Source organism: Anomaloglossus baeobatrachus, chromosome 5 (assembly GCF_048569485.1).
Source record: "Anomaloglossus baeobatrachus isolate aAnoBae1 chromosome 5, aAnoBae1.hap1, whole genome shotgun sequence".
In the NCBI taxonomy this organism is placed as follows: domain Eukaryota; kingdom Metazoa; phylum Chordata; class Amphibia; order Anura; family Aromobatidae; genus Anomaloglossus; species Anomaloglossus baeobatrachus.
Genome location: NC_134357.1, coordinates 130,558,590 through 130,585,576, shown reverse-complemented (window position 1 = coordinate 130,585,576; position 26,987 = coordinate 130,558,590). Strand labels below are relative to the sequence as shown.

Genomic DNA, 26,987 nt, shown 5'->3' with positions numbered 1-26,987 from the left:
AACATTGTTCCCATTGCAAAGGAGCGGGTCTCCTGTCGTTGTAATGTCCATTCTGCAAAGAATGGGCGAAAAAATTTACCACTGGGGGTATACCTGAAACAAAGGCCTAAGTATTGCAATTTGTAACGGTCATCATCATGGTGGCGCATGAGGAGAAGGAGGAGCAGTCCAGCGATTATCCAAAGTCCAGAAGTGTGTACCCATGGGTGAGTGGAGGTACATGGCAAACTTTAAATTCCGCTCTCATTTGCTGGTGGTGTGGTGAAGTCTGGCCCAACCCAACCCTTGTTCATCTTGATCAGAGTCAGCCTGTCAGCATTTTCAGTTGACAGGCGGGTGCGTTTATCTGTAATGATTCCACCTGCGGCACTAAAAACACGCTCTGACAAAACGCTAGCAGCAGGGCAGGCCAGGACTTCCAAGGCGTAGAGAGCCAATTCATGCCACGTGTCCAGCTTGGATACCCAATAATTGTAAGGCACAGAGGAATGTCGGAGTACAGTTGTTCGATCTGCAAGGTACTCCTTCAGCATCTGGGCAAACTTAGGATTTCTTGTGGCACTACCCCGCACCTCAGGGGCTGTGGTACGTGAGGGGCTGAGAAAACTGTCCCACATCTTAAAGACTGTTCCCCTACCTCTGGCGGATTGGACTTGTGCCTCTCTCGGCTGTACGCCTCGGTTGTCCACTGATTCCTGACCTATGCCGCTAGCGTTTTGTGAGGGGAATGCTTTGCCTACTTCCGTGACTATGGCCTTCCGGAACTGCTGCATTTTGGTTGACCTCTCCTCCACGGGAATAAGAGACAAAAAGTTCTCCTTGTAGCGTGGGTCTAACAGTGTTACCAACCAGTAATGATTGTCGGCCAAGATGTTCTTAACGCGAGGGTCACGAGACAGGCAGCTTACCATAAAGTCAGCCATGTGCGCCAGACTCTTAACAGCCAGGACTTCAGTAGCCTGACCAACAAGATGACTGAACATGCTGTCCTCCTCCTCCTCCTCCTCCTCCTCATCTACCCTGTCCTCTGGCCAGCCACGCTGAACCGAGGATATGACTGGTGTGCATGTCATATCCTCAATTTGGCCGGAGAGTTGCTCCATGTCTTCATCCTCCTCCTCGTCATAGTCCTCCACTGCACGTTGTGATGAGACGAGGCTGGGCTGTGTGTTATCACCCACACCCACTACTGTTTCTTGCTGCAACTCATCGCGCTCCGCCTGCAATGCATCATGTTTGTTTTTCAGCAGAGACCATTTTAGAAGGCAGAGTAGCGGTATGGTGACGCTAATAATGGCGTCATCACCACTCACCATCTTGGTGGAGTCCTCAAAGTTTTGGAGGATGGTACATAGGTCTGACATCCATCTCCACTCCTCAGGTGTTATGTGTGGAGTTTGACCCATTTCCCGACGGCTTAGGTGATGCAGGTACTCAACAACTGCCCTCTTCTGCTCACATATCCTGACCAACATGTGCAGAGTTGAATTCCAACGCGTGGGGACATCACACACCAGTCTGTGAGCCGGAAGATGCAAACTGCGCTGAAAGCCGGCAAGGCCGGCTGAAGCAGTAGGTGACTTTCGAAAATGTGCAGACAGGCGGCGAACTTTTACCAGCAGATCAGACAGCTCTGGGTATGACTTTAGAAACCGCTGAACCACGAGGTTGAGCACATGGGCCACGCATGGAACATGTGTCAGCTGGCCTCGCCTCAAAGCCGCCACCAGGTTCCGGCCATTGTCACACACGACCTTTCCTGGCTTTAGGTTCAGAGGTGTGAGCCAGTGATCTGCCTGCTGTTTCAGAGCTGTCCACAGCTCTTCTGCATTGTGGGGTTTGTCACCTATGCAGATTAGCTTCAGCACAGCCTGTTGCCGCTTCGCCGAGGCAGTGCTGCAGTGCTTCCAGCTTGTGACTGGTGTGGAGGGTACAGTGGATGAGGATGCGCAGGAGGAGGAGGCTGAAGAGCATGACATTCCGGAGCTGTAGAGTGTGGGTGAAACACTGACTGAGGTAGGGCCTGCAAACCTTGGTGTGGGAAGGACGTGTTCCGTCCCTCGCTCAGACTGGGTCCCAGCTTCCACAATATTAACCCAGTGTGCCGTCAACGAGATGTAGCGGCCTTGCCCACAAGCACTTGTCCACGTGTCTGTGGTTAGGTGGACCTTGGGTGAAACAGCGTTGTTCAGGGCACGTGTGATGTTTTGTGACACATGGTTATGCAACGCGGGGACGGCACACCGGGAGAAATAGTGGCGGCTGGGGACCGAGTAACGTGGGACAGCTGCCGCCATCAGGTCACGGAATGCTTCTGTCTCCACCAGCCTAAAAGGCAACATTTCCAGCGCAAGCAGTCGCGAAATGTTAGCATTTAGAACTGTGGCATGTGGGGTGTTGGCAGTGTATTTGCGCCTGCGTTCAAAGGTTTGCTGAATGGATAACTGAACGCTGCGCTGGGACAAGGACGTGCTTGATGATGGTGTTCTTTCTGCGTAGGCAACTGCAGGTGCAGGAGTGGAGGAGGCTTGTTTGCAGGCAGCATGGACAGGGGATTGGCTCGCATGCACAACCAGCGAAGACGTAGCAGTGACATCAGCAAGCACTGCTCCTCGACTCTGTTGTACTTCCCACAAAGTCGGGTGCTTGGCTGACATGTGCCTGATCATGCTGGTGGTGGTCAGGCTGCTAGTTTTGGTACCCCTGCTGATGCTGGCACGGCAGGTGTTGCAAATGGCCTTTTTTGAATCATCTGGATCCAACTTAAAAAACTGCCAGACTCGGGAAGACCTAACATTTGTACAGGCACCTTGTGTCGTCGTGTTGTTCCGGGGAACGGTTGCCTGACTTCTGCCTGGGGCCACCACCCTGCTTCTTACTGCCTGTTGTGATGCTACGCCTCCCTCCCCCTGTGCACTGCTGTCCTCGCTCTGCATATCCTCCTGCCAGGTTGGGTCAGTTACTGGATCATCCACCACGTCGTCTTCCTCTTCCGCACCCTGCTCCTCCTCCTGACTTCCTGACAATTGTGTCTCATCATCGTCCACCACTTGTTGAGACACGTTGCCAACTTCGTGAGAACGTGGCTGCTCAAATATTTGGCCATCTGTACAGACGATCTCCTCATGACCCACTTCAATATGAGCTGGCGAGAGGCCAGAATGTGTGAATGGAAACGTGAACAGCTCTTCCGAGTGTCCAAGTGTGGGATCATTAATGTCCGAGGAGGACGTGTACTCAGCCTGGTGGTAGGAAGGAGGATCAGGTTCAGAAATGTGCGGTGCAGTATGACGGCTACTGACACTTGACCGTGTGGAAGACAGAGTGTTTGTGGTGGTGCCAATCTGACTGGAAGCATTATCTGCTATCCAACTAACAACCTGTTGACACTGGTCTTGGTTCAAGAGCGGTGTACTGCTGCGGTCCCCAAGAATTTGGGACAGGACGTGCGAGCGACTAGATTTGGCCCTTTGTTGTGGCGAAATTAGAGCTTGCCCACGACCTCGGCCTCTGCCTGCACCACCATCACGTCCACTTCCTTGTTCCTTGCCAATGCCCTTGCGCATTTTGCAATGCTGTGCACTGCTGACGTGTATATTCACTACTTGTGCGTTATATCAAAGTTTGTGGAAATTGCACACAAGTGCACCTGTACGCTGCCACCAACAGGCACACACGTGCGGTTTTAAAAACCAAGCACGGACGCAATAAGAACCTAACAGGTTTTTTTGGGGAGCGACAATTACAGACAAGTCAGACACTATCTGGACTGTTTTACACTGTGTACACCAGCCCCAGATATGATGAAGGCTGGTATACGGTCACCACTACCCTGCCTGCCTGCCTGCCTGTATACTGGTACAATAGTCCTGACAAGGACTCTTCTGGTCACTAGCCTGTATTCAGACCTGGCTATACCCTGCCTGTATATAGCAACAATAGTCCTGAGAAGGACTCTGCTACTGTACTCCGACCTGGCTATACCCTGCCTGCCTGTATACAACTAGAATAGTCCTGAGAAGGACTTTTGGTCACACTGTTTGCAGCCCTGCAACTGAAAAAGCTATAAAGGGCCGCAAAGCTTTCCCTGAATCAGCGACACTCTCCCTGCACTGACTGTCTGGATAGCTGTGAGCAGAGCACAGCGCGCCGGCCGGTATAAAGGCTCGGTCACGCTGTGCAGGCCGGCCAATCACTGCAATTCCACAACTAACAGGGCTGTGGCATTGCAGTGGTCTGCCAGCCAATCCCTGCATGAGGGCTGGCTCTCAAAAGAGCGCCAACATGCAGAAATGAAGACCACGAGTACAGCACGAGTATCGCGAGATTACTAGGTCCCCGCCGAGCAGCCCAAGTACAGCGATACTCGTGCGAGTACCGAGTAGTTACAAGCATGCTCGCTCATCACTAATAATCATAAATAATTAACTGATTTATATTCAAGAAGGGCTTGATTTATTTTAGGCTGCAGTAAAGTATGTGATGTGTAAATGACAGATATTGACTCTAGTTTCATAAACTGTATTATTTTGTGTTTTTCAGACTTCGCCAGAGAAGCACAGTCATGTGCACCAAACTATGTTTAATGAACATTTCCGTTTATACCTGAAGCCCCTGAATGTAACTGATCTATAAAATAAAATGATGGCTCAAACTGATGGGGTCGTACGCTTTCGTCCTGAAGGGGACTGCATCCTTTCATCTCCAAGGGCCCTCCGAGACATTGACAGCAAGCCTTGGTTACCAGGATTGAACTCAGACGTAGCTTTTAGTCCACACAGATGTTTTACTCCAGACCTCAATTCCCGGAGAATCCAGGTTCTTAGAAAAAGCCTTACACCTGAAGCCAGACGTGCTCACCTAGGAATGTATAACAGTACAGGGTCTTTGGTTTGCAACAATTCTGAGACAGGACATCGGTCGGGAAGGGTAACTGCTCCCTGCAGTCCACTAAGAAGCAATCCTCAATATTCATCTGGCAGTAGGAGACCTTGTGCACTTACTCAGGCTGCGGGACATAGTTCTATTGTAACATTTACATTTGTTAAGAAATCCAGTGTGCAGACTTTAAATGGAATCCCATCTGAGTCTGATTCACGTCAGATTGTACCACAAGAAGGCGATATCCATAGAAAAGAGAGTTGTGCTGCTGAACTAGCAGTTTGCCACAAAGACACTGGGGAGACAGCAGATGTTGCTAGCAATGAACAGAGGGTTGACTCGCCACAACTTTCGTTTTCTCCCCGAGGAAGTAAAAAACAGCTAAAGTCTGAGAGTCCTCATACGTGCCAGAAGCCGTCAGACAGTGAATCAGGGAACGGGAATCCCTGCTCAGCCGGTACTTCAGACACCCACCCGACCCCACAATGTGATTCTCCCAATACATATGTTAATACAAGCTGTCCAAGATCAAGTAATATATCACCAGCTAATAAAATATCATCAAGTCCTTCCCAAAGTCCCCTCCTCAGACGAACTATGGGAGAATCTAATTCCAGTAAAGAAGTCGTCACATCGTTAATACAGGAAGTTTCTAATGAGCAGTCGCCTAGAAGTTCAAGGAGATTAGATCCTATTCAGCAGGTACGGTACAATAATGGTCTATTTGCAATGTCTGTTAAGAAATTAGTTTATATGCTGTATTCTTTCAATTTGTTATTTATTTGCTGTTGTATTTTTATGTTTTTTTAGGCAGACACATGGGGTTATCCAAAAGAAGCTTCTTTACATGCACAGAAGATTGCAAAAGCCAAATGGGAGTTCTTCTATGGTTCACCAGAAACACAAAGGACTGGTAAGGGTTGTGCGTCCACTAAGCCATCAGATGCTACCCAACTGCACACACTTTCTTGTGGTATACTTAAAAGTATATAAAAAGAAATATTGTTATTAATAATACAAAAAAATGCTATACTTAAATGAACATAAAAGATTAAACAGCCTGGTTACAGCTATCTTAGTTAAAGCATAGTGTTTTGTAACACCCCTTTAAACCGCTGTCGGGGAAGGGTGTTGGGTTATTCTCACCTGTAAGGCTTCGTGCGCACTACAAATGTGAATTTTCTCAAGAAAATTTCTTGAGAAACTTCTGGGAGTGGAAGATTTCCGGACCTCCGGAAAAAATCCGCACCAAATCCGCGGAAAATCCGCATGCGGATTTGCCGCGGATTAGCCGCGAATTTGCCGCGATTTTCCCGCAGGTTGTTCCCTGCGGATTTTGCAGGCTGTACTGCAGAAATCCGCAGGTACCTGCGGAAAAGGATTGACATGCTCATTTTCTCAAGAAATTTTCTCAAGAAAATCTTCTCAAGGAAATTTCTTGAGAAAAATCCGCAGCGTGCGCACAGCTATTTTTTTTTCTCATAGGATTTGCTGGGAAATGTCTGCACAAAGATTGCAGACATTTCTCAAGAAATTTCCGCAGCAAATCCGCGGGTAAATCCGCGGGTAAAACGGCCTAGTGCGCACATAGCCTAACACATAATAACACAGTGCCTCCACCCTAATCTCGCTAGGAGCTCTAAGGGAATCCAGAAGAGTCTTTGTCTTCTGCCAGGGGTCGACTCGGGAAACCCCTGTCCACGCACCATACACACTCACAATAACTGAGGTTAGAAATCTTAACAGGTTTATTTGCAGGAGGATGAGAACCAGCAATTGTAAGGGAAATAGCAAGTAACAGTGAACAACAGGTAATGTTATGCAGTATTCTACAAAAGTGCAGGAGGGGTGCTTTGCAATAAACCTGAAGGTTAGGGGTGATACTTCCTCTTTAACCTACAACACACACTCTACTAACTAATTACAATTTACCTACTAACAGCTGCAGCCTCGCAAATTACACAGTCCCAAATTAGGGCCCCAGTTGCCGTGAATGTTGGCGCGCTTGCTGTACCTTGGTGCACTTAAGGTAATGAAGGTAGTATTCCCCCAGGACTAGTCCTATATAAACTCCTAATTAGTGCAATCAAAAGTGCTCTTTAGCACGGCCTTATAATTTGCTTTAGCACACTTCTCAGACTGTAGAACCAAAAGTCGAAGGTATACTCCCTTATGAATAACTTCAGTACACTTTTCCAGTAGTAGAACTACAAGTCCCAGCAATTCCCTACTCACTTTTGTCTGCAGCAGGTCTGTTCTTTTAGACTATCAAACACTGGAGCTTCCGGATCCAATGGCTTGGAGAGGATGGGAATGTCAGGCAAAATCTTTCTTCTGAGTGGGAAACCCGGAGGACAGCAGTGCCTATCGATCGTATGTAATATAGCTTCCGAACTCAGTCTCTCATCACATGGAGTCGCAGCTTCACTCCTGCAAGATGGATGAAGCTCCTCACACCCCACAGTACAAACCCCACCTCCCTTCATCTTTCCCATGTTCCACCAATCCATCTTAGTCTCTTCAGCTGCTCCTCCTCCCCCAGATTTGCAAGACACCTTGGGAATTGTAGTTTTCTGCAGTTCAACCAAAGAAGCAGTATCTGTAGAGGTGAATGTGTGTGAAACTCTATAGATAGCTCCCAAAGCAGCTACCAAAGTTATAATTTCTATTTCATAAATGAATAGTACACACGAAAATTAGCAAATTTGTAATATATCTTATCGGACAAATTTGCTTTATTCTCCTCCTAGATTCATCTTTCATTCTCAAAATTCTGGGCAAAATCTGTCTTCAGTAGATACAGATTTTTGTATTACCAAAATGGGAGATGGCAGTTCCTACTGACAAAATTCTATTGTAGGAGGGAGGGGCTAAAGGCAAAGCTCCGGCCCCTCTCCTCTCCACATAGAATCTTATAAAAACCAACTGCTATCTCCTATCTTTGTAATATAAAAATAGGTGTTCACTGAACACAGGTTGTACCCAGAAATTGAGAATTTTTAGATTGAAAGATCAGTCCAGGAGCATAAATGAGCAACTTTATCTGATAAGATATATTAGGCTAAGTTCACATGTCCTGTAGTCATCCATTAGAATGGATCCTGCATAGATCCGTTGGGAAACTGATTTCTGCCAAAGCCGTTTTTTTAAAATGGATGTCTATGGACAACGGATTCATTAACGGATTGCTATTTATGATGGATCCGGTAAGAAAACCACAGATCAGTTACAAATGAAAGTACAGAAGATGGCTAAATAGCAATACGTTAACAGTTCTCCATACACTCCACATGTTAAAAATGGATCCGGCTGACATTCGTTATTTAACAATGGACAAAAAAGTTGTGTTTGCACAACCCAATGGATCTCTAATGGATCCATGATAATGGATGACTACAGGACATATGAACCCAGCCTTAAAAAGTTGCTTTTTGAAATAAAAATTAAATGACGGTCACACTTTAAGTATTCAGCAACTTTGTGAAACAAACAATGAAACGAGTACCAAATTAGACAACCAATTACCTAAAAAAAGTCCATTGTGCTTTAAAGTGAAACTACCTGTTTGAGAATACCTTAAGGATGTCCAAGTAAAGGCCAATCAATCAGCTTTATTTGTTATTTCAATGTATTATAGTATGATAGTAATACATAATCCCTAACAGGACACTAGAAAAAGATATATAAAGTGTGATAAAGTTAACAAAAAAGATAAAGATCTTCAAAAATAAAAAAATGTTTATAACATGAAAGCAAAACAGATCATAGTAATGTACCTAAAAATGTAATAATCCTTAAAATAAAATTCACAAGTTATTTAAAATCTCAGTGAATAACTGAAAAAATTAACAATGAGGGAAATACATTATTTGATTTCTAATCCTAAAAGTATTAATACAAGTTATATATAGAGTTTATCCAACAGAAAAAAGTGTGTCATACCGTTTTCTCATTGTAAAAATGTTCTACTTACTAAAATGTGGGAAAACACAAAATAATTATTCTGGTCTTAAGTTCTCTCATGAACAAAGTACATTTTAATCAATAGATCTTGGAATAAAAATAAGTTTCACAATTGGATGTGTTCAGAAAATGTCCCTGTGCTGAGATAATCTTATATATGTGCCCTGGCTATGTACTGTGTAATGGTCGGGTCTGACCGTTCAGAGATATGGTCTGATGGATACCATATATCATGGACAGAGAAGAAAGTAAAAACGTGCATGGGATCACAGATGATTCTTTCTGTGTGGTAAAACATTGTTTTTCAATGGGTAGTGAAATATTTTACCTCATAGAAAGCAGCAGCTGTGATCTCATGCTGTACTCTCTGTATACTGTTTAGCTTCCTTTCCTGCCTAGGAACTGAGTTATGTTGAGACTATATTCCTACATGGTCAGACACAGCCATTACACGGTACATTGCAGGGGCACACATAGTTGGTGAAATAAGTATTGAAAACATCCCCAATTTTCTAAGTCAATATATTTCTAAAGGTGCTTATGACATGAATTTCTCACCAGATGTCAGTAACAACCCACCCAATCCACACAGTCAAAGAAATCAAAGCATAGATGTCCACAAATTAAGTGATGTGTAATAATGAAAAATGAAACAGGGAAAAGTAGTGAACACAATAAATAACAAAGGTGCAAAAAGCCATCAAATGTCATGATACCAGCTGTAATCTATTAGTAATTAGAAAGCAATCCTGCCACTTAGTGAACATAATAAATAATATGAAAATAATATCAGCTGGTTCAACTAATGCCCTATAAAAAGGTGTCTTATTACCAAGTTGACACACAAGAAACATTTCATGATGGGTAAAACCAGTGAGCTGTTTCAAGACCCTCATAACCTAATTGTTGCAAAACATACTGATGGCATTAGTTATAGAAGAATTTCTAAACAACTGAAGGTTCCAGTGAGCACTGCACTGTTGGGGCCAGAATCTTGAAGTGGACAAAACATCATTTCATCATAAAGTGGCCATGACCAAGTGCTCCCTACATGATTTCAGACAGAGAAGGGAAAAGAATTATCAGAAGAGTTACCCAAGAGCAAAGAACCACTTGTGGAGAGATACAGAAAGACCTGGGAATCAGCAGGTCCAATTGTTTAAAAAATAAAATAATACACTTAAACTCCATGGCTTGCATGCATGCTCACCATGCAAGACATTACTGAACAAACAGCATTTTCAAGCAAGTTTAAAGTTTGCTCAAGAAGATTTAGACAAGCCTGTGATATACTGGGAGAATATAGTCTTGCTAAGTGAGATCAAAATTGAACTCTTTGGATTACACAATACACACTATGTTTGAAGGCCAAAAAGGCACTGCATATCACCCCAAAACAACATACCAACAGTGAAGTTTGGAATACAAACATCATGTTGTTGGGCTGTATTTCAGCATACGGCACTGGCAAACTTCGTATAATTGAAAGAAGGATGAGCGGACAAATGTACTGAGACATTCTTGAAAAAATGTTCTGCCATCTAGCAAGGTGATGAAGATGAAATGAGGGTGGACATTTCAGCAAGACAATGATCTCAAACACACAGCGAAGGAATCTCTCAGTTGGTTTCAGAAAAAGAGAAAGTAAAACTGTTCTGTAGTACTGTCCAGCCACTTACCCGACCTGAATCTAACAATTTATGGAAGGAACTGAAGCTCAGAGTTCATAAAAGGAGCCCACAGTACCATCAGGATTTGAAAAGATTTTGTGGAAGAATGGGCCAAAATGACACCTGAGCAATGCATGCGACTAGTTTCTCCATACAGGAGGCATCTTGAAGCTGTCATCACCACCCAAGGCTTTGGTACAAAGTTTTAAATAGTTTTCAGTAAGTGTATTCAATAATTTTTCACTGTGTTATTTCTCATTTCTACACATCACTAAATGTATGGACATTTATGGTTTAGTTTATTTTGCTGTGAGGATTGGATGGGTTGTTATCGATATCTGGTGAGGAATTTATGTCAATAGCTCTTTTAGAAATATATTTACTTATAAAAATGGTGACGTGTTCAATACTTATTTCACCTACTTAAAATGAGATTATCTTTTAACAAAGCCAATTGTGGAATTTTATTTTTATTCCAAGCTCTATTGATTAAAATGAGCTTTGTTCGCGGGGTAACCCCTTTAGGTACCATAAATGTTTTTCTCCTTTAGGGATTTAATTATAGAGAGCTTTTTATACTAATGCAAATATAATATAATGAAGTCCAGAATTTCATTGCTTTCAGGTTTACAAGTATCTGAGACTTCATCATCTCCATGCTCACCTGTCAGCAGTTTCAATTTGAAAAATCGGACTGTACCTCCAGAAGTGTGTGAGCACAGCCTGTGCCACGTGGAAATTGAAATAGAGACAACACCTTCAACCAATCAGACACCACAAGCCTGTGAGACGGGCATTATCCGCAGAACTATCAAATACTCTGAAACAGACCTGGACTCAGTGCCACTCAGGTGCTACCGGGAAACCAACATAGATGATATTCTGGCGGAAAATGAAGGGCTGGATTCAGCTATTGGCAGTCAAAAGGACAGTGAAAGCAATACCGATACCAGCACTGAGAAAGCAGAGCATCAAGAAGACCCTGTCATCATAGAGATTCCTGAATTTCATAAGAATGTGACCCAAGGCAGTGTCGAAGAGGATGATGATGAAGTGTTTGAAGCAATGAAGTTGGGAGAAATAAAAAGGTAAGAAATTGTACAACATTATGATCCATTACAAAATAGTATTTCATAAATGCCCTTCATATTGACGTTACACCTTACAAAATAGGCAAAAATTTGAATCAATTTTCTTATATTACTAATTTTACTCAAACCCTTACTTCTGTGTAAGAAAGAGTGATTATGTGTGGTCAGTCACATAAGGGTCTCATGTTCAGGGATTGGCAGCAGAGCTAATTGTACCTGTCCTCATTGGTAGTATACATTGTGCTTGTACCCTAATACAATGCTGGGAGAAGGTTAGATATTGTCTCCATTAATCAGCAATTATTCCCATTCCTAAAAAGAATAGAGGAATATTTGGTGAAACTAGAAATATATTGCTGTCACCCTTCTCAACACAGATTTAAAAGTAGGTTCACCTTCATTTTAACAGGAATCGTCATGATAAATATATCTGAGCAATTTGCTGAATGCATTAATACATAGTTTTGTCTGAAAACAAATTGTATAATCTGTTATTTATGTAATGGTGTTGTCCACTACTAGATCAAGCTCTTCTGATTCTACCTGTATCGACGCCATTCCTGTTGATTGCTTGTTTGGTCCGAAAGCGGGGAGACAGAAGCTGGCACTGATTAGACACAGGGCTTGTGTGAAGTCACAACTTCCTGTGAGCCCCGGAAATGTGAACCGCGGCACCTCTGGAATGGCGCCAGAATGGGAGGAGCGTATAGGCTTTATTATTTAACCTGGGGGAATCACGTGGCATCAGAAGAGCTTGTCCTACTAGTGGACAACCCATTTAAAAAAATAACTTGTCATAAGGATTTTATACCCCAAACTAATGACATGTATATAAAGGTACTTTAATGCTGAGTAATTCCTTACCTAGTTTGTAGAAATCAATTTTGCTGTTTTAGAGAAATCAGTTGATATTGTATGCTAATGAGTTACAAGTGCACTGGGTGGGCTCTACACTTACAGCTCTCCTGCCTGTCGACCTATTCCTCATCCGCTGCCTGCCTCCTGTCTCTAAGTCCCTCATGTTTCAGAGACCTGTCAGTCAGAGGCAGGCAGTGGACGAGGAATAGGCAGAGAGGCAGGAGAGCTGTAAGTGCAGAGCCCTCCCAGTGCATTAGTAACTCAATAGCATAAAATATCAGCTATGGATTTCTCTGACACTGGAAAATGGATTTCTACAAGAAGAGTAAAGTGGGCTTTACATGCTGCGACATCGCTAGCATTGGCTAGCGATGTCGAGCGCGATAGCACCTGCCCCCGTCGTACTTGCGATATTGTGTGTTCGCTGCCGTAGCGAACATTATCGATACAGCAGCGTCACACGCACATACCTGATCTGCGACATCGCTCTGGCCGGCAAACCGCCTCCTTTCTAATGGGGCGGTTCGTGCGGCGTCACAGCGACGTCACACGGCAGCCATCCAATAGAAGCGGAGGGGCCGAGATGAGCGGGACGTAACATCCTACCCACCTCCTTCCTTCCTCATTGCCGGTGGAGGCAGGTAAAGAGATGTTCGTCGCTCCTGCGGTGTCACACACATCGATGTGTACTGCCGAAGGAACGAGGAACAACATTGCTAATAAACAGAAAACGTTTTTTTGTTTCAGGATGACCTCTCCGCGGCAAACGATTTTGACCGCTTTTGCGATCGTTTAAGGTCGCTCATAAGTGTCACACACTGCGATATCGTTAATGACGCCAGATGTGCGTCACAAACACCGTGACCCCGACAATAATTGATTAACGATATCATAGCGTGTAAAGCCCGCTTTTGGGTTTACTCAATATTCCAGCAGGTACTTGTCATTAGTTTGGGATATAAAATCCTGATGACAGGTTCTCTTTAAAGTTCAATCTTGGCCGTGGAGCCCTTACTTACTTTGATTAAAAAACTAGAAATGTTTGAACCCCACGATGTTCAGGATCAGGAGCCTCACCCAAACATTTTGTAAAGTTCGTGTTCGAGGTCGGAGATAACGCGAACTTGCGTCTGAACCTCGAACTTGGACTTTACAGTTATGTGATGGGGCGGGTGGGGGCTGTAAAATAAAGAATATAGTTAATAATAAACATTGTCATTATGCTTCTGGTCCTGCGGCGCATCCTGCAGACTGTCTCCCAGCCACTTCTGCTTCTGGGTCCGATCATTGCTGTGTCACTGAGTAACCACCACTGACTACAGGACCTTCCATGTGACTAGTCTGGTGTGACTGTTGTATTACCTCATGGGTTACAGACTGGTCACATGGCTATAACGTCATGGAAGGTCCTGTAGTCAGGACTACGGTGCATGCGAAACCCTTCTAGGGCATCGCATGCAAATTAGCCATGTGGCCAGAAGCAAGGCGAGCAGAGCAGAGCAGGGAGGCGGTGTGTCATCCCACAGCCCAGCGTGATGAGGTAATCACTCTGTACCTCATCACCGTGCTGTGGGCAACGCGGAGGTGGCGATGACACGGCATCAGGCGTGACAGGAAAACGCTGCTTGAGCTGAAGATCGTGGGTGGTGGTGAGTGGTGGGGAGCCTGCAGTCCCTGCCTTGCTTTAGCTCAGGGTTGGGGAACCTTCGGCTGATGGGCCGTATGCGCTCCTCGAAGACTTTTTATGCGGCTTGTGGACACATTCCCAGAGACCGCAGTACTTGGGCAGTAGCCGCGGTTGTAGGCTGCCGGCCCTTTTAATCACAATGTGTGGCATGTTCCAGCGTGCTGAGGACCTACTTTGTGGGCGAGGTACGCATGAGATGTGTTGCATGTCCGTCCTACAGAAGAAGAGGAGCAGCAGGTTTTCTGGCCTCCCAGCTGTATGTGCTGTGTGACTCCTGCCTCCCTGCTGTGCAATGCATGCCTCCTGCCTCCCAGCTGTGAGCCTTCTGCCTCCCTGCTGTGCATGCCTCCTGCCTCCCTGCTGTGCATGCCTCCTGCCTCCCTGCTGTGCGTGCCTCCTGACTCCCTGCTGTGAGTGTCCTGCCTCCCTGCTGTAAGCATCCTGCTTCGCTGCTGGGAGCGTTTTGCCTCCCTGCTGTGAGCCTCCTGTCTCCCTGCTGCACATGCCTCCTTCCTCCCTGCTGTGCATGCCTCCTGCTTCCCTGCTGTGCATGTCTCTTTCCTCCTTGCTGTGAGCCTCTTGCCTCTTCGCTGTTAGCCTCCTGCCTCCCCGCTGTGAGCCTCCTGCCTCCCTGCTGTGACCATCCTTCTGTACCTGTTTACCACTGCTATGAGCCTCCTGCCTCCCTGCTGTGAGCCTCCTGCCTCCCGCTACTGTGAACCTCCTGCCTCCCGTTGCTCTGTATGTCTCCCAGTGCTGTGTGCCACCCCCCAATGCTGTGTGCCACCCCCACCAGTGCTGTCTGTGCTCCATCAGTCCTGTTTATATCCCCCAGTCCCCTTTGTGCCCTTCTAGTGTTGTCTATGCCACTGCTACTGCTGTCAATGCCACCACCAATGCTGTCCCTGCCCAGCAGTACTGTTCGTACTCCCCTAGTGATGTCTGAGCCCCAGTCCCTACTGTGATGTGTATATGCCCCAGCCCCTCCTGTGATGTGTATATACAGTTAGGTCCAGAAATATTTGGACAGTGACACAATTTTCGCGAGTTGGGCTCTGCATGCCACCACATTGGATTTGAAATGAAACCTCTACAACAGAATTCAAGTGCAGATTGTAACGTTTAATTTGAAGGTTTGAACAAAAATATCTGATAGAAATTGTAGGAATTGTACACATTTCTTTACAAACACTCCACATTTTAGGAGGTCAAAAGTAATTGGACAAATAAACCAAACCCAAACAAAATATTTTTATTTTCAATATTTTGTTGCGAATCCTTTAGAGGCAATCACTGCCTTAAGTCTGGAACCCATGGACATCACCAAACGCTGGGTTTCCTCCTTCTTAATGCTTTGCCAGGCCTTTACAGCCGCAGCCTTCAGGTCTTGCTTGTTTGTGGGTCTTTCCGTCTTAAGTCTGGATTTGAGCAAGTGAAATGCATGCTCAATTGGGTTAAGATCTGGTGATTGACTTGGCCATTGCAGAAGGTTCCACTTTTTTGCACTCATGAACTCCTGGGTAGCTTTGGCTGTATGCTTGGGGTCATTGTCCATCTGTACTATGAAGCGCCGTCCGATCAACTTTGCGGCATTTGGCTGAATCTGGGCTGAAAGTATATCCCGGTACACTTCAGAATTCATCCGGCTACTCTTGTCTGCTGTTATGTCATCAATAAACACAAGTGACCCAGTGCCATTGAAAGCCATGCATGCCCATGCCATCACGTTGCCTCCACCATGTTTTACAGAAGATGTGGTGTGCCTTGGATCATGTGCCGTTCCCTTTCTTCTCCAAACTTTTTTCTTCCCATCATTCTGGTACAGGTTGATCTTTGTCTCATCTGTCCATAGAATACTTTTCCAGAACTGAGCTGGCTTCATGAGGTGTTTTTCAGCAAATTTAACTCTGGCCTGTCTATTTTTGGAATTGATGAATGGTTTGCATCTAGATGTGAACCCTTTGTATTTACTTTCATGGAGTCTTCTCTTTACTGTTGACTTAGAGACAGATACACCTACTTCACTGAGAGTGTTCTGGACTTCAGTTGATGTTGTGAACGGGTTCTTCTTCACCAAAGAAAGTATGCGGCGATCATCCACCACTGTTGTCATCCGTGGACGCCCAGGCCTTTTTGAGTTCCCAAGCTCACCAGTCAATTCCTTTTTCCTCAGAATGTACCCGACTGTTGATTTTGCTACTCCAAGCATGTCTGCTATCTCTCTGATGGATTTTTTCTTTTTTTTCAGCCTCAGGATGTTCTGCTTCACCTCAATTGAGAGTTCCTTAGACCGCATGTTGTCTGGTCACAGCAACAGCTTCCAAATGCAAAACCACACACCTGTAATCAACCCCAGACCTTTTAACTACTTCATTGATTACAGGTTAACGAGGGAGACGCCTTCAGAGTTAATTGCAGCCCTTAGAGTCCCTTGTCCAATTACTTTTGGTCCCTTGAAAAAGAGGAGGCTATGCATTACAGAGCTATGATTCCTAAACCCTTTCTCCGATTTGGATGTGAAAACTCTCATATTGCAGCTGGGAGTGTGCACTTTCAGCCCATATTATATATATAATTTTATTTCTGAACATGTTTTTGTAAACAGCTAAAATAACAAAACTTGTGTCACTGTCCAAATATTTCTGGACCTAACTGTATATAGTGTGCCGGGGTATATTATACAGAGGGGCAATGAGTGTGAAGGGATATTATACAGAGGAGCAGTGTGTCTGATATTATACAGAGGAGCAGTGTGTGCAGGGATAAATATATAGAGGAGCAGTGTGTGTGGGGGATATTATGCAGAGGAGCAGTGTGTGTGGGAGAGATATTATACAGAGATGCTGTGTGTATGGGGGGATATTTATACAGAGGAGCTGTGTTTGGGGGATATTTTACAGAGAAGCAGTGTGTGTGGGGGTAATATAATACAGAGGAGCAGTGTGCATGTGGGGATATTATACACGGGACATTTTGTGTAGGTATGTTATGCAGAGATGCAGTGTGTTTGGGGGGGATATTATACATGGGGCAGTGTGGAAGAGATATTATGGATAGGGGCAGTGTAGAGGGTATATTATGGACAGGGGTGGTGTAGGGGGTGTATTATTTATTTTCTTAGGGAAATACTTCATTTTATGTAACGTTTTTGCAAGCATGGTGGTGAGAGTGGGGAAGGTTTGATCGGTGGAGATGGAGCTGGGGTGAAGCCTGGGCAGAGTCTCAAGGGGGCCCAAAAATGTTGCCAGTATGGGGCCCTGAAATTCCTAGCGGTGGCCCTGACAGCGACTGAGCGGGTCTGCAGCATACATCGTGGGACCTGTAAGTATAATGATAATGTTTTTTTAATGATGTGCTTGTTTTTACAGCCCCTGGACCCAAACTGTAACAAGAGCTTCCCAGGAAAGCTCGTGTCCGGAATCATGTGCATGAACACTGTGTTCGGTATGGACCCCGAACTTTACAGTTCGAGTTCGCCCATCACTAGTCAAAACACATATTAATCCAAAAAAGTACCATTAAAAACTGAAACTTACCACCCAAAAACAATCCTTTATAGAGGTCCATCGACATATGGAAAGTTATAGTTCTCAGAAAATAGTGACATTAACCAGTGGGGTCTTTTTAACAGATTTCTGTATTTTTTCACCACTTAAAGAAAAAAACAAACAAAAACAAATAAAAAATGTACAAGTTTGGCGTCAATATATTCCTACTGATATGGAGAATCCTGTTGCGGGGTGACTATTAACGCATAAAGAATGCCATTCTCTCATATCTTCTATTGCTCTTCTATCTTTTTTACAGACTGTTTAAAAAGTGAAGTATTTGAAATAATATTTCAGATTTTATTAATTAAATTGGTCATTTGAATCCTTCATTTTGTTTTTTCTTTTTAGGGAAAGTATACAGACACCACTGCGTTCACCTTTGACTTTCCGTTTGTGTCATCGATTCTCTGAAGATGGCATGGACTCATTCAGCAAACATTTTGAAAATATTATGGAATCTCACAGAGCCAAGGGTACTTCGTACTCCAGTCTCGATTCCATTGACATTCTTTCTTCATCTTTACAAAATCAAAACAGCTTCTTCACCTTTGACCTTCCAACACTGACCTCAGAAACCCAGAAGCAGATCTGCAAGAACGCTCAGCTTATTGAAGACAATTTTGCACCTTTAGCTCACCTGGAGCAGGACTCGGGGACAAGTTCCAATACTGAATCTGCCTGGAGTGAGAAAGAGGAAGAAACCATGAATATTACGAGAGTTACACACAATGAGATGCACAGTTCCTCTCCTTCTGAGCACAGCCTTATTATTGCTGATGCCATTATACACAGGTATGTCATAAAAGAACCCTACTAGTTTTGGAATAATGATGCTTTTGAATAACCTATTAGGGAATTCTGAGCTAAAGGAGTTGTTCCCATTCAGATAATACTTGGCCCCAGCTTTAGTTTGTTAAAAAATAACAAACTGCTGTACTTACCGTCCCCAGGTCCATAGACATACTTACCGCCCCATGTCCATCGGCATGTTGCCGCTGCCACTCTTGAGTCTGACATTGGCTGTGGCGCTGATGTCTCATCGAAAGCACGTCAGCAACCACTGAGTTCATCGGCACTGTCAGTGAGGACAGAATGTCCCTTTCAGTTTGCCGAGCTTTTGTATTGGCTACCACACTAACAATGTAAAATCATCACTGCAGCCAATGTCAGACACCGCAACCTGCTGAGATTCGATGGTGGACCAAGGGACAGTGAGATCAGAACAATATCTGAAAGGGTACAACCCATTCAAATAATGGGTTCCTATTTCAGACCCAAATTTATTGAGGCTCATGTACACAGTCATATGTTAAGGCTCATATTATACAAACCCTGCCAATGAGGTACATGAGGAATATACTAAACCACTGTATTTTCTTTCTACTACAATTTCAAATAAGTTTGCAAGAAAAATATAATTGCATCCAAACTTTTTGTGTGGAGGCATTGTCCATAGTACCTATGAATATCTTTGTATAGAAGTCCGACTATGAAGTCCATGGTGGTTTGGCACGGATATTGTTTTTCCTTTTTTAACCAATGCCTTGTACAAGTTCTATAAAGAACCCAGTGTATACAGCCACTTATACTTCTTTTTTTTTTGTAACTCTATTTTTATTGTGATTTTGAAATTTTTGCTAAATGCAATAGTACAAAAAATGACAACATAGCAAAATATACAGAAAAAATGAAGAGACATTTATAAAAGACTAAGAAAATATTCACCTAGGGCCATCATTATTTGAAATCAATTTTCTTTTTTTGTTTTATGGTATTCGTTGATGTTTTTGGTGCCAAATTCTACAAAATGACGCACATGGTTCATGAAGTTCACAAAATCAAAACTGCTCTTTATTTATGTCTTTTACTTTTTTCAAGCCTTTTTAGGGCAAAAAAAAATCAAGGGGAGCACTGGAATAAATTTTCTTCAAAATTTTGCAACTTTTAAAAAATTTGCAATTGATGAACCAAACAAAAAAGATCTGGAAACCCCAAACCTCGCCCACAATAGCAAATAGTAAAAAAATAAAATTGTTGTAATCATGAAATATACAGTATGCACAATTATTAGACAAATGAGTATTTTGGCCATATCAACATTTTTATGTATATTTCCAACTCCAAGCTGTATAAACGTGAATGCTTATTGGATAAAGCAGATCAGGTGATGTATATTTGTGGAATGAAGGAGGGTGGCGCATAACGATAACAACACCCTTTATCAAGGTGTGCAGAATTATTAGGCAGCTTGTTTTCTTCAGGCAAAATGGGCCAAAAAAGAGATTTAACTGAGTCTGAAAAGTCAAAAATTGTTACAAGTCTTGAAATTGCTAAGATATTTGGTCATGATCACAAAACCATCAGAAAATATTGTGCAAATAGTTAACAGGGTCGCAAAAAAAAAAAAAAATCATGTTTAGAGAGACATTAACTTCTAAAGATTTGAGAAAATGAAATGTGAAGCGACCAGGAGCCCATTATCCTCCAGTGCTGTCATATTTCAGAACTGCAACCTCTCTGGAGGGCCCAGAAGTACAAGGTGTTCAGTGCTCAGAGACATGACCAAGGTAAGGAGAGCTGAAGCCTGACTACCACTGAGCAAGACACAGAAGGTTGCCAACTGCCCATAAATTTACAGACAGTCCGTAAAATCCTGGTGCTTTTCTGTGGCATCCATAGCGTCTGGTAGAAATAGAAAAAAGCCCCATTGTGGACTTACTTTTTCTTCTGACATGTGTACTGTGCATGTGCTAAAGAGGCTACCGTGTGCAGCACAAACAGGACCACACCGGGAGAAGAATGACGTTGGTGCAAGGAGAGAAGATCACCTGAGGGCATCAGGACACTATTTAAATCCTCTGTCTTCAGTGACGAAGCTGCCCCCCACAGGTGGATATAATCTGTGTGTGTCTGTCTTCCGGGTCCTGTTTCTTGGTCATACACAGAAGCATACTGTATTTACAGGTCCATACTGTATCCTATTTTACAGAACAGAAGGAGGAGAAGAGAACTGTCTGAGGATTTGAGAACAAAACTTTTGGAAAAATATCAACAATCACAAGGGTACAAGATCACAAGATCTTGATGTTCCTTTGTCCACGGTGTGCAATGTAATCAAGAAGTTTACAACCCATGTCACTGTAGCTAATCTCCTTGGATGTGGATGGCAGAGAAAAGTTGATGAAAGGTTGCACTGCAGGATAGTCCGGATGATGGATAAGCATCAAGTTCCAAAGAAATTCAAGTTGTCGTACAGGCTCAGGGTGAATCAGTGTCAGTGCGAACTATCCGTTGAGATTTGAACACGAGACCCAGGAGGACCTGCTAACACAAAGACATAAAAAGCAACACTGCAGTTTGCCAAAATGTATGTAAGCCAAAATACTTCTGTAAAAGCGTCTTGTGGACAGATGAGACCAAGATAGAGCTTTTTGGTAAAGCACATCCTTCTGCTGTTTACCGAAAATGGAATGAGGCATTCAAAGAAAAGAATACAGTCCCTACAGTCAAATATGAAGGAGATTCAAAGATGTTTTGAGGTTGTTTTGCTACCATTGGAACTGGGTGCCTTGACTGTGTACAAGGCGTCATGAAATCTGAAGATTACCAAAGGATTTTGGGTCGTAATGTAATGCCTATTGTCAAAAGGCTGGTGTCATGCCTGGGATTTGATCCTGTGCTGTGCTGTGGTTCATTTCCGTCTCCATTGATCCACAGTCAGGTTCAGTCGTCCTGGTTCTGAACACTTTGTTGTGTTCATTGCCTTTCTGTCTACAAGTGTTTCCAATGCTATAATTCAGTTTGCCTTATAACCCGGGGGGTGTAACGTTTTAAAGCTTCCCCGGGCTTGCATTTCCCACTGATGATATTTCTGAAGTGAACTCTAATTGGAATTACAGCTTGTCCGCCAAGTGCTTTTCCTGGCAGATTGTTATTTTTGATATACCGGTACTTTATTTTTTACTTTGCATCTTGCTCAGATTCTTAAGGAGGTATGTGATGCCCTCGGTGGCCGCTTAGGAAGCAGCGGTTGGAGTGGTTCATCTTAGTCATCTAGTTAGGGTTGTTTCAGTCTGCACAGAGGCCTTTAGAGACTCTAGTCTGCTCAAGAACTGGGCTCATCAGATGTAGCAGTTTGCGTTGTATGTCAGGACAAAACGTACCCAAATCCCAAAACGTACCACAATCCCAAACGTACTTCAAGAAGCACCCAGAATGGATGGAAACAAAGCGCTGGAGAGTTCTGAAGTGTATCACAGAAAAAAAGGTATATTGGGGTAACCAGGAGGGGAAATACTATATTGTTATATGCTTTCTGAAGGTATAAAAATTTTTCAGAAGCTTCTTGTCAGGATATAGAGTTATGCACTTATATATGTATTCATTTAATCCTGGTATCTATCTGAATGTCACATCATCGACGAGTCATCGACGAGTCTGTATTGACCTATTCTATAACGGACTGTATTGGTACTGTAGGGACATAATAGGACTCATTAGATGGGCTATGTAAGAAATTGATGTTAGTTTTGGGAATGAAAATTTACAGAGTGATTCCATAATTTCCCCCCCCCCCATTTGGTCTTGAAAAGTAACCATTACTAGCAAGCACATTATGTTTTCATGATTTTTTTTAGTGTTCTTTAAGCCAGAAAGTTGACATTTGAAATGACTGTAGTTTTGCGCCGTGTCTGTGATCTGCTTTTTGTACATAAAAGTAAACAACTGAATGAACATCCTCAGAGCCAGGTGATTCCATAATTGTTGCTAGGGGTTGTAAATATATATATATATATATATGTATTGTAAAACATTTGCTGCAGACTAAAATAAATATCATACAATCTTTTCTAAGAACCAATTCAAACAAAATAATAAACGCTAAATATTGTAATCTGTAATCTAGGCCCAGCGACATTTCATTCTACAATTTGTCACTAGAGGGAGCCATGATTACAAGTAAGAAATCTACGCCAGCCCCGCAATAAACCAGACCAGACGTCCATTGATTGAATAGTCAGTCAGTGCTACGTGTTTGGCATTATACTTCTCAAACAGGCTCCTTAGAAATAATTAGGAGTGTGTAGAGCTGCTGTACATGCCTTTATGTCTAGTGTATCGCTGACAAATTGACAGCTATGGTCTATGCTGTAAACAACAGATCTTTACGAGTAACTGATATCCAGCGATTCAATATCATGTGTGGGGCTAGCAGAAGTGAATTTATTTAATGCTTCAGGACTGCATTGGATTAAAGTGGTTATCCAGTGGATACAAAATATTTTTTAAAGGTCCCAGACTCCTAATAAGGCCTCGGTTCCACTTGCGCATTGCTTCTGAAGCGATATGCTAATGACCCTCTGCTCCGAGCGTCAGCTGAGGGTCATGCGACTGTGATGCGATATTGCGATCATATAACAGCTGTGGAGAAGAGGAGATTCCCCATCTCCTCCCCGGCCTGTCTCTGCGTATATTGCACTGCAGTCGGATGACATGCGAGTGCAGTGCGATGTTTCACGTGCTCCCATAGACTTGTATGGGTGTGTGAGCCAAGAATCACTGCCAAAAGCAGCATGCTGCAATTCATTCCGCATGCCGCTATGGCATGAGAAATCAATCGCAGATGGACACTGCCCCATAGTTTTGCACTGGTGCAAGTGCAATCCAATGTTTTATCAGATTGCACTCATCCGTGAAAATCGCAAGTGGAACCGAACCCTAAAAGTAATTAAATAAGTGATGTTCACTCTGACTATGCTCCCACCATTTGAACACTCAGGCTATGTGCCCACACTGCAGAAATGTTCTGCACTAGATCTGCACGCTGTGGCAAAAAACTGCGTCAAAACCAGATGTGGTTTTGATGCAGTTTTGATCCGGTTTGGTGCGGTTTTTTGGGCCATCAAAAAAGTCAATGAATTGAAGTAAATTGGTGAAAAAACGCTGCTAAACCCGACCAATAATTGACATGCTGCATCAAAATCTTCACCAAAACCACAAAGAAAAAAAAACTGCACCGTGTTCACAGTAAATCTAAGATCCCATAGACTTTGCTGGGTTCAGAAGACGCATGCAGAGTTTGATGCAGATTTAAAAAAACTGCATCAAAAACCGTATAAAAAAACGCAATGTGCACAGGGCCTTAGAATATATGCATACATTGAGTATCTGCAGCAGAATTTTCTGCACTAAAACCCAATGTGTTGGCAGGAAAAAATACTGTTTTAAGCAAGCGCTCTTCTATGCTGTTTTTAATGCACTTTTACTGGTGTTTTTTTCCTATTCATTTGAATCTGTGAAAAATTCTGGGGAAAGCCTGAAAGAATTGTCATGGTAGAGATCTGAAAAAAACAATTAGGTAAAATCTGTACGGTAAATATAATCGGCACGTGCTCGAGGTTTCAGAAATCTGAATCACTGTGCTGGTGCTGTAAACTGCAGCATTTTTTACTTTTGAAAAAATGGCAAAGAAAACGCATAAAAAATGCAGATTGTGAATAAGGCGTTACCTGGTCTCTGAATATCAGTACATTCTGGTCCCATGTCAATGTAGCGCCCCTGAAGCCATCAGGGAGCTAAAAGGTTCTGCATCCCCACCAGGATGCAGGGCCTACCCCCTAGGTCCCCGGAAGACCAGTGCCGGTCACACACAAACACTCCAGGATATCCAAGTTTTCCCCAACAATCCCCCATACAATGGTGCAAATCTAGGCTTGGACCAATGGATGGCCGCCTAGAGGTGGAGCCAGTCTAGTCCACTAGTTGACCAGGTGGGAGGGGTGGACAGGGAGTCAGTAGTCGGTCGGAGGAGAGAGGAGTGAAGGTGGACCTGAGGAGACGCACTGACACGGAGTTGACAGTATCCTGGTGTCCAGGAGGGTAGTTGCCGGTAAAGTACTCCCAGAACTACGCACCGACGGGGTACAGGACCCTAGGACAGGCAGAAGCTCCAAGCAGGCCTGTTAACACCTGCATAGGGGACCATCAAGGACCTCGCTGACCCTAAGAATCCGAAGACTCAGAAGCAAAAAGAAAGCTGGGGACAGAACCAGAGACTCCAACCCCACAGGGTTCATGCTCTCGTCATACGGACAGCAGTACAAAGAAACACCACCAGACGGGGACCCCCAGTTGCTCTACGCCACGGGGACCCACCAACCAGAGACAGGTACAGGGGAAGAAGGTACCAGATTACTACACTGGCACTGGGACAAAGGGGACCTGAAGGTGAAACCAGCCGAGCTCGAGTGACCAGTTACCACCAGAAAGTGAGTAAAGAAACCAGTTGCACTGTACCCCTTGTGTGGACTACCTTCTTCCGACACCCATCATTACACCTACCCTCTGGGGCCCGGCCCTGGTTGCGGAGGGTCTAACAGCCAGGCTACCATTAACATCAGCCCCAGTAGTCGACATTGTGCAGCGGCGGCTCCATCCACATAGCCGCAACACTGCAAGTGGCGTCACGTCTGAACACTAATCTAATCCCTTGTAAATATATCCCCTTTACAAAAAGGGCCCAGGGCACGGAACAGGGCAACGGCCACCAAAGTGACATTCCCCAGATATTCAGTGTCCGGGACCGAGTACCCTATATCTGTGGGCGTCACATCAATACACCAAAAATGCCAAAAAATACCCCTGGAGCCAATCACTGTCCACAGTGGTGTACTGGGTGAGAACCAGGAAGTAGGGACCAGTAGGGACCTGGAAAGCATCGTAACCAGAGATCAGGAGGGTGAGTAACCGCTGGACAAATAAATATTGAACAGTGTGCTTTACTGACATCTGTTTACTAAATTCTTGCATTCTCCATAAAATAATTCTGTAGCATTGTTTTAAGGCCAATTTTACACAAGCACATTCTTGTACATCCATAAAACAGATCTGCAATATAGACGTACAGTATAATTAGTCTGGATGCATCATCATTATTAGATCAGAACAGGTATCCCCTTCTATCAGAGTGGTGCACAGTAAACATGTAGAAAGTCCAGCAATGTAAACAATTGTAGAGAAGATAAACTGAGGCACTCACCCAAATAAAGATTTATCAACTTTATTCCAAAAAGTCTATGATTACAGCTTGGTTGCCAGTGGAATACTTAGAAGTAGATACAATGGCCTGGACCATGAAGAAGCACTTGATTGGGGCGAAACTTCTGTTGTCCGTAATACTAAGCATTCCACTGGCAACCACGCTATAATCTTAGACTTTTTGGAATAAAGTTAATATATATATATCTTTATGTGAGTGAATGCCACAGTTTACTGTATCTTCTCTCCAATTGTTTGGATTTGTATCTCTAGTTACATTCACTGCCATCTTTTTTTCTATTGGTAAAAAATCTTTCCATATTTTCCCAATAGAAAATAATCATAAATGCAAATACAGATGTAAAAATTGATTAAATATCGATGGAACAATGAAGCATTAGTATTTTCAGTACAATCCGTAAACGTTAATGAGTATATTCTATTGCATAAGAATAGTACAAGCTGCATTTTTCATAAATAGACTTGAGAAAAGTCCGTGTGACTGTCCCTTTTGTTCTACATTAGTTTCATGTTTCAATCCATGAAAAATGTATAAAATATGGACGACAAACAGATATTTCAGCAGCAGTGACAGGTTCTCTTTAAAAGGAATCTCTCACTGGATTTTTGCCACCCAATATAAGATCAGCATAATGTACCCTGATTCTAGCAATGTGTCACTTACTGGGCTGCTTCCTCTAGTTTTGATAAAATCACAGTTTCACCAGCAGGAGATTATCACTGAAGGGCTAGTAAACCTGCTGCCATGCAGTCCTCCATATTCATAAGCTCTGTATATACCCACCCCCACCACTGATTGGTAGCTTTCTGTCTATGCACAGTGTACACAGGAAGCTGTCATGTGTGGGTGGGGTTATCCAGAGCTCAGCAGTCAGTGAACTTGTCAATATGCAATATAAAACAGTTTTTAATCTAAGTTACAGCATGCAGCCGTGTGACACATCGCTGAAATAAGGACCGCTGCCCCTACCTTTTGCTGCTCTCACATGGGGTAGCAAAAATTTGGTGACAGATTCCCTTTAAGCAGAATTAAGAGGACCTGGAAATGTACAGGATGATCCTGGTGGTCCCTCGTGATTTATTTCTTCCCTTTTTATTTTGTACACGTGTTATACCTACACAATATGCAGTAGCTGTTTATTGCTGTGTCTGTACAATACATCACAAGATGCAGAGCGCCAGCAGGGTTCTTGTAGGACATGTGAATGCACCTATTTTATAAGGAGGC

At 43.6% G+C, this 26,987-nt stretch overlaps 1 protein-coding gene across 3 annotated transcripts in view; it reads left to right on the top strand.

Moving 5' to 3' along the window:
* The window catches only part of PSD (pleckstrin and Sec7 domain containing), a 700,060-nt gene that overhangs the window by 296,195 nt on the left and 376,878 nt on the right, over positions 1-26,987 (top strand). For all 3 annotated transcript variants that reach the window (XM_075348899.1, XM_075348896.1, XM_075348897.1), the window contains 4 exons: positions 4,543-5,583; positions 5,692-5,794; positions 11,140-11,602; positions 18,050-18,493. In XM_075348899.1, the coding sequence (XP_075205014.1) occupies positions 4,642-5,583; positions 5,692-5,794; positions 11,140-11,602; positions 18,050-18,493 (1,952 nt within the window). In that variant the 5' untranslated portion in view covers positions 4,543-4,641. The remainder of the gene's footprint in view (positions 1-4,542; positions 5,584-5,691; positions 5,795-11,139; positions 11,603-18,049; positions 18,494-26,987) is intronic.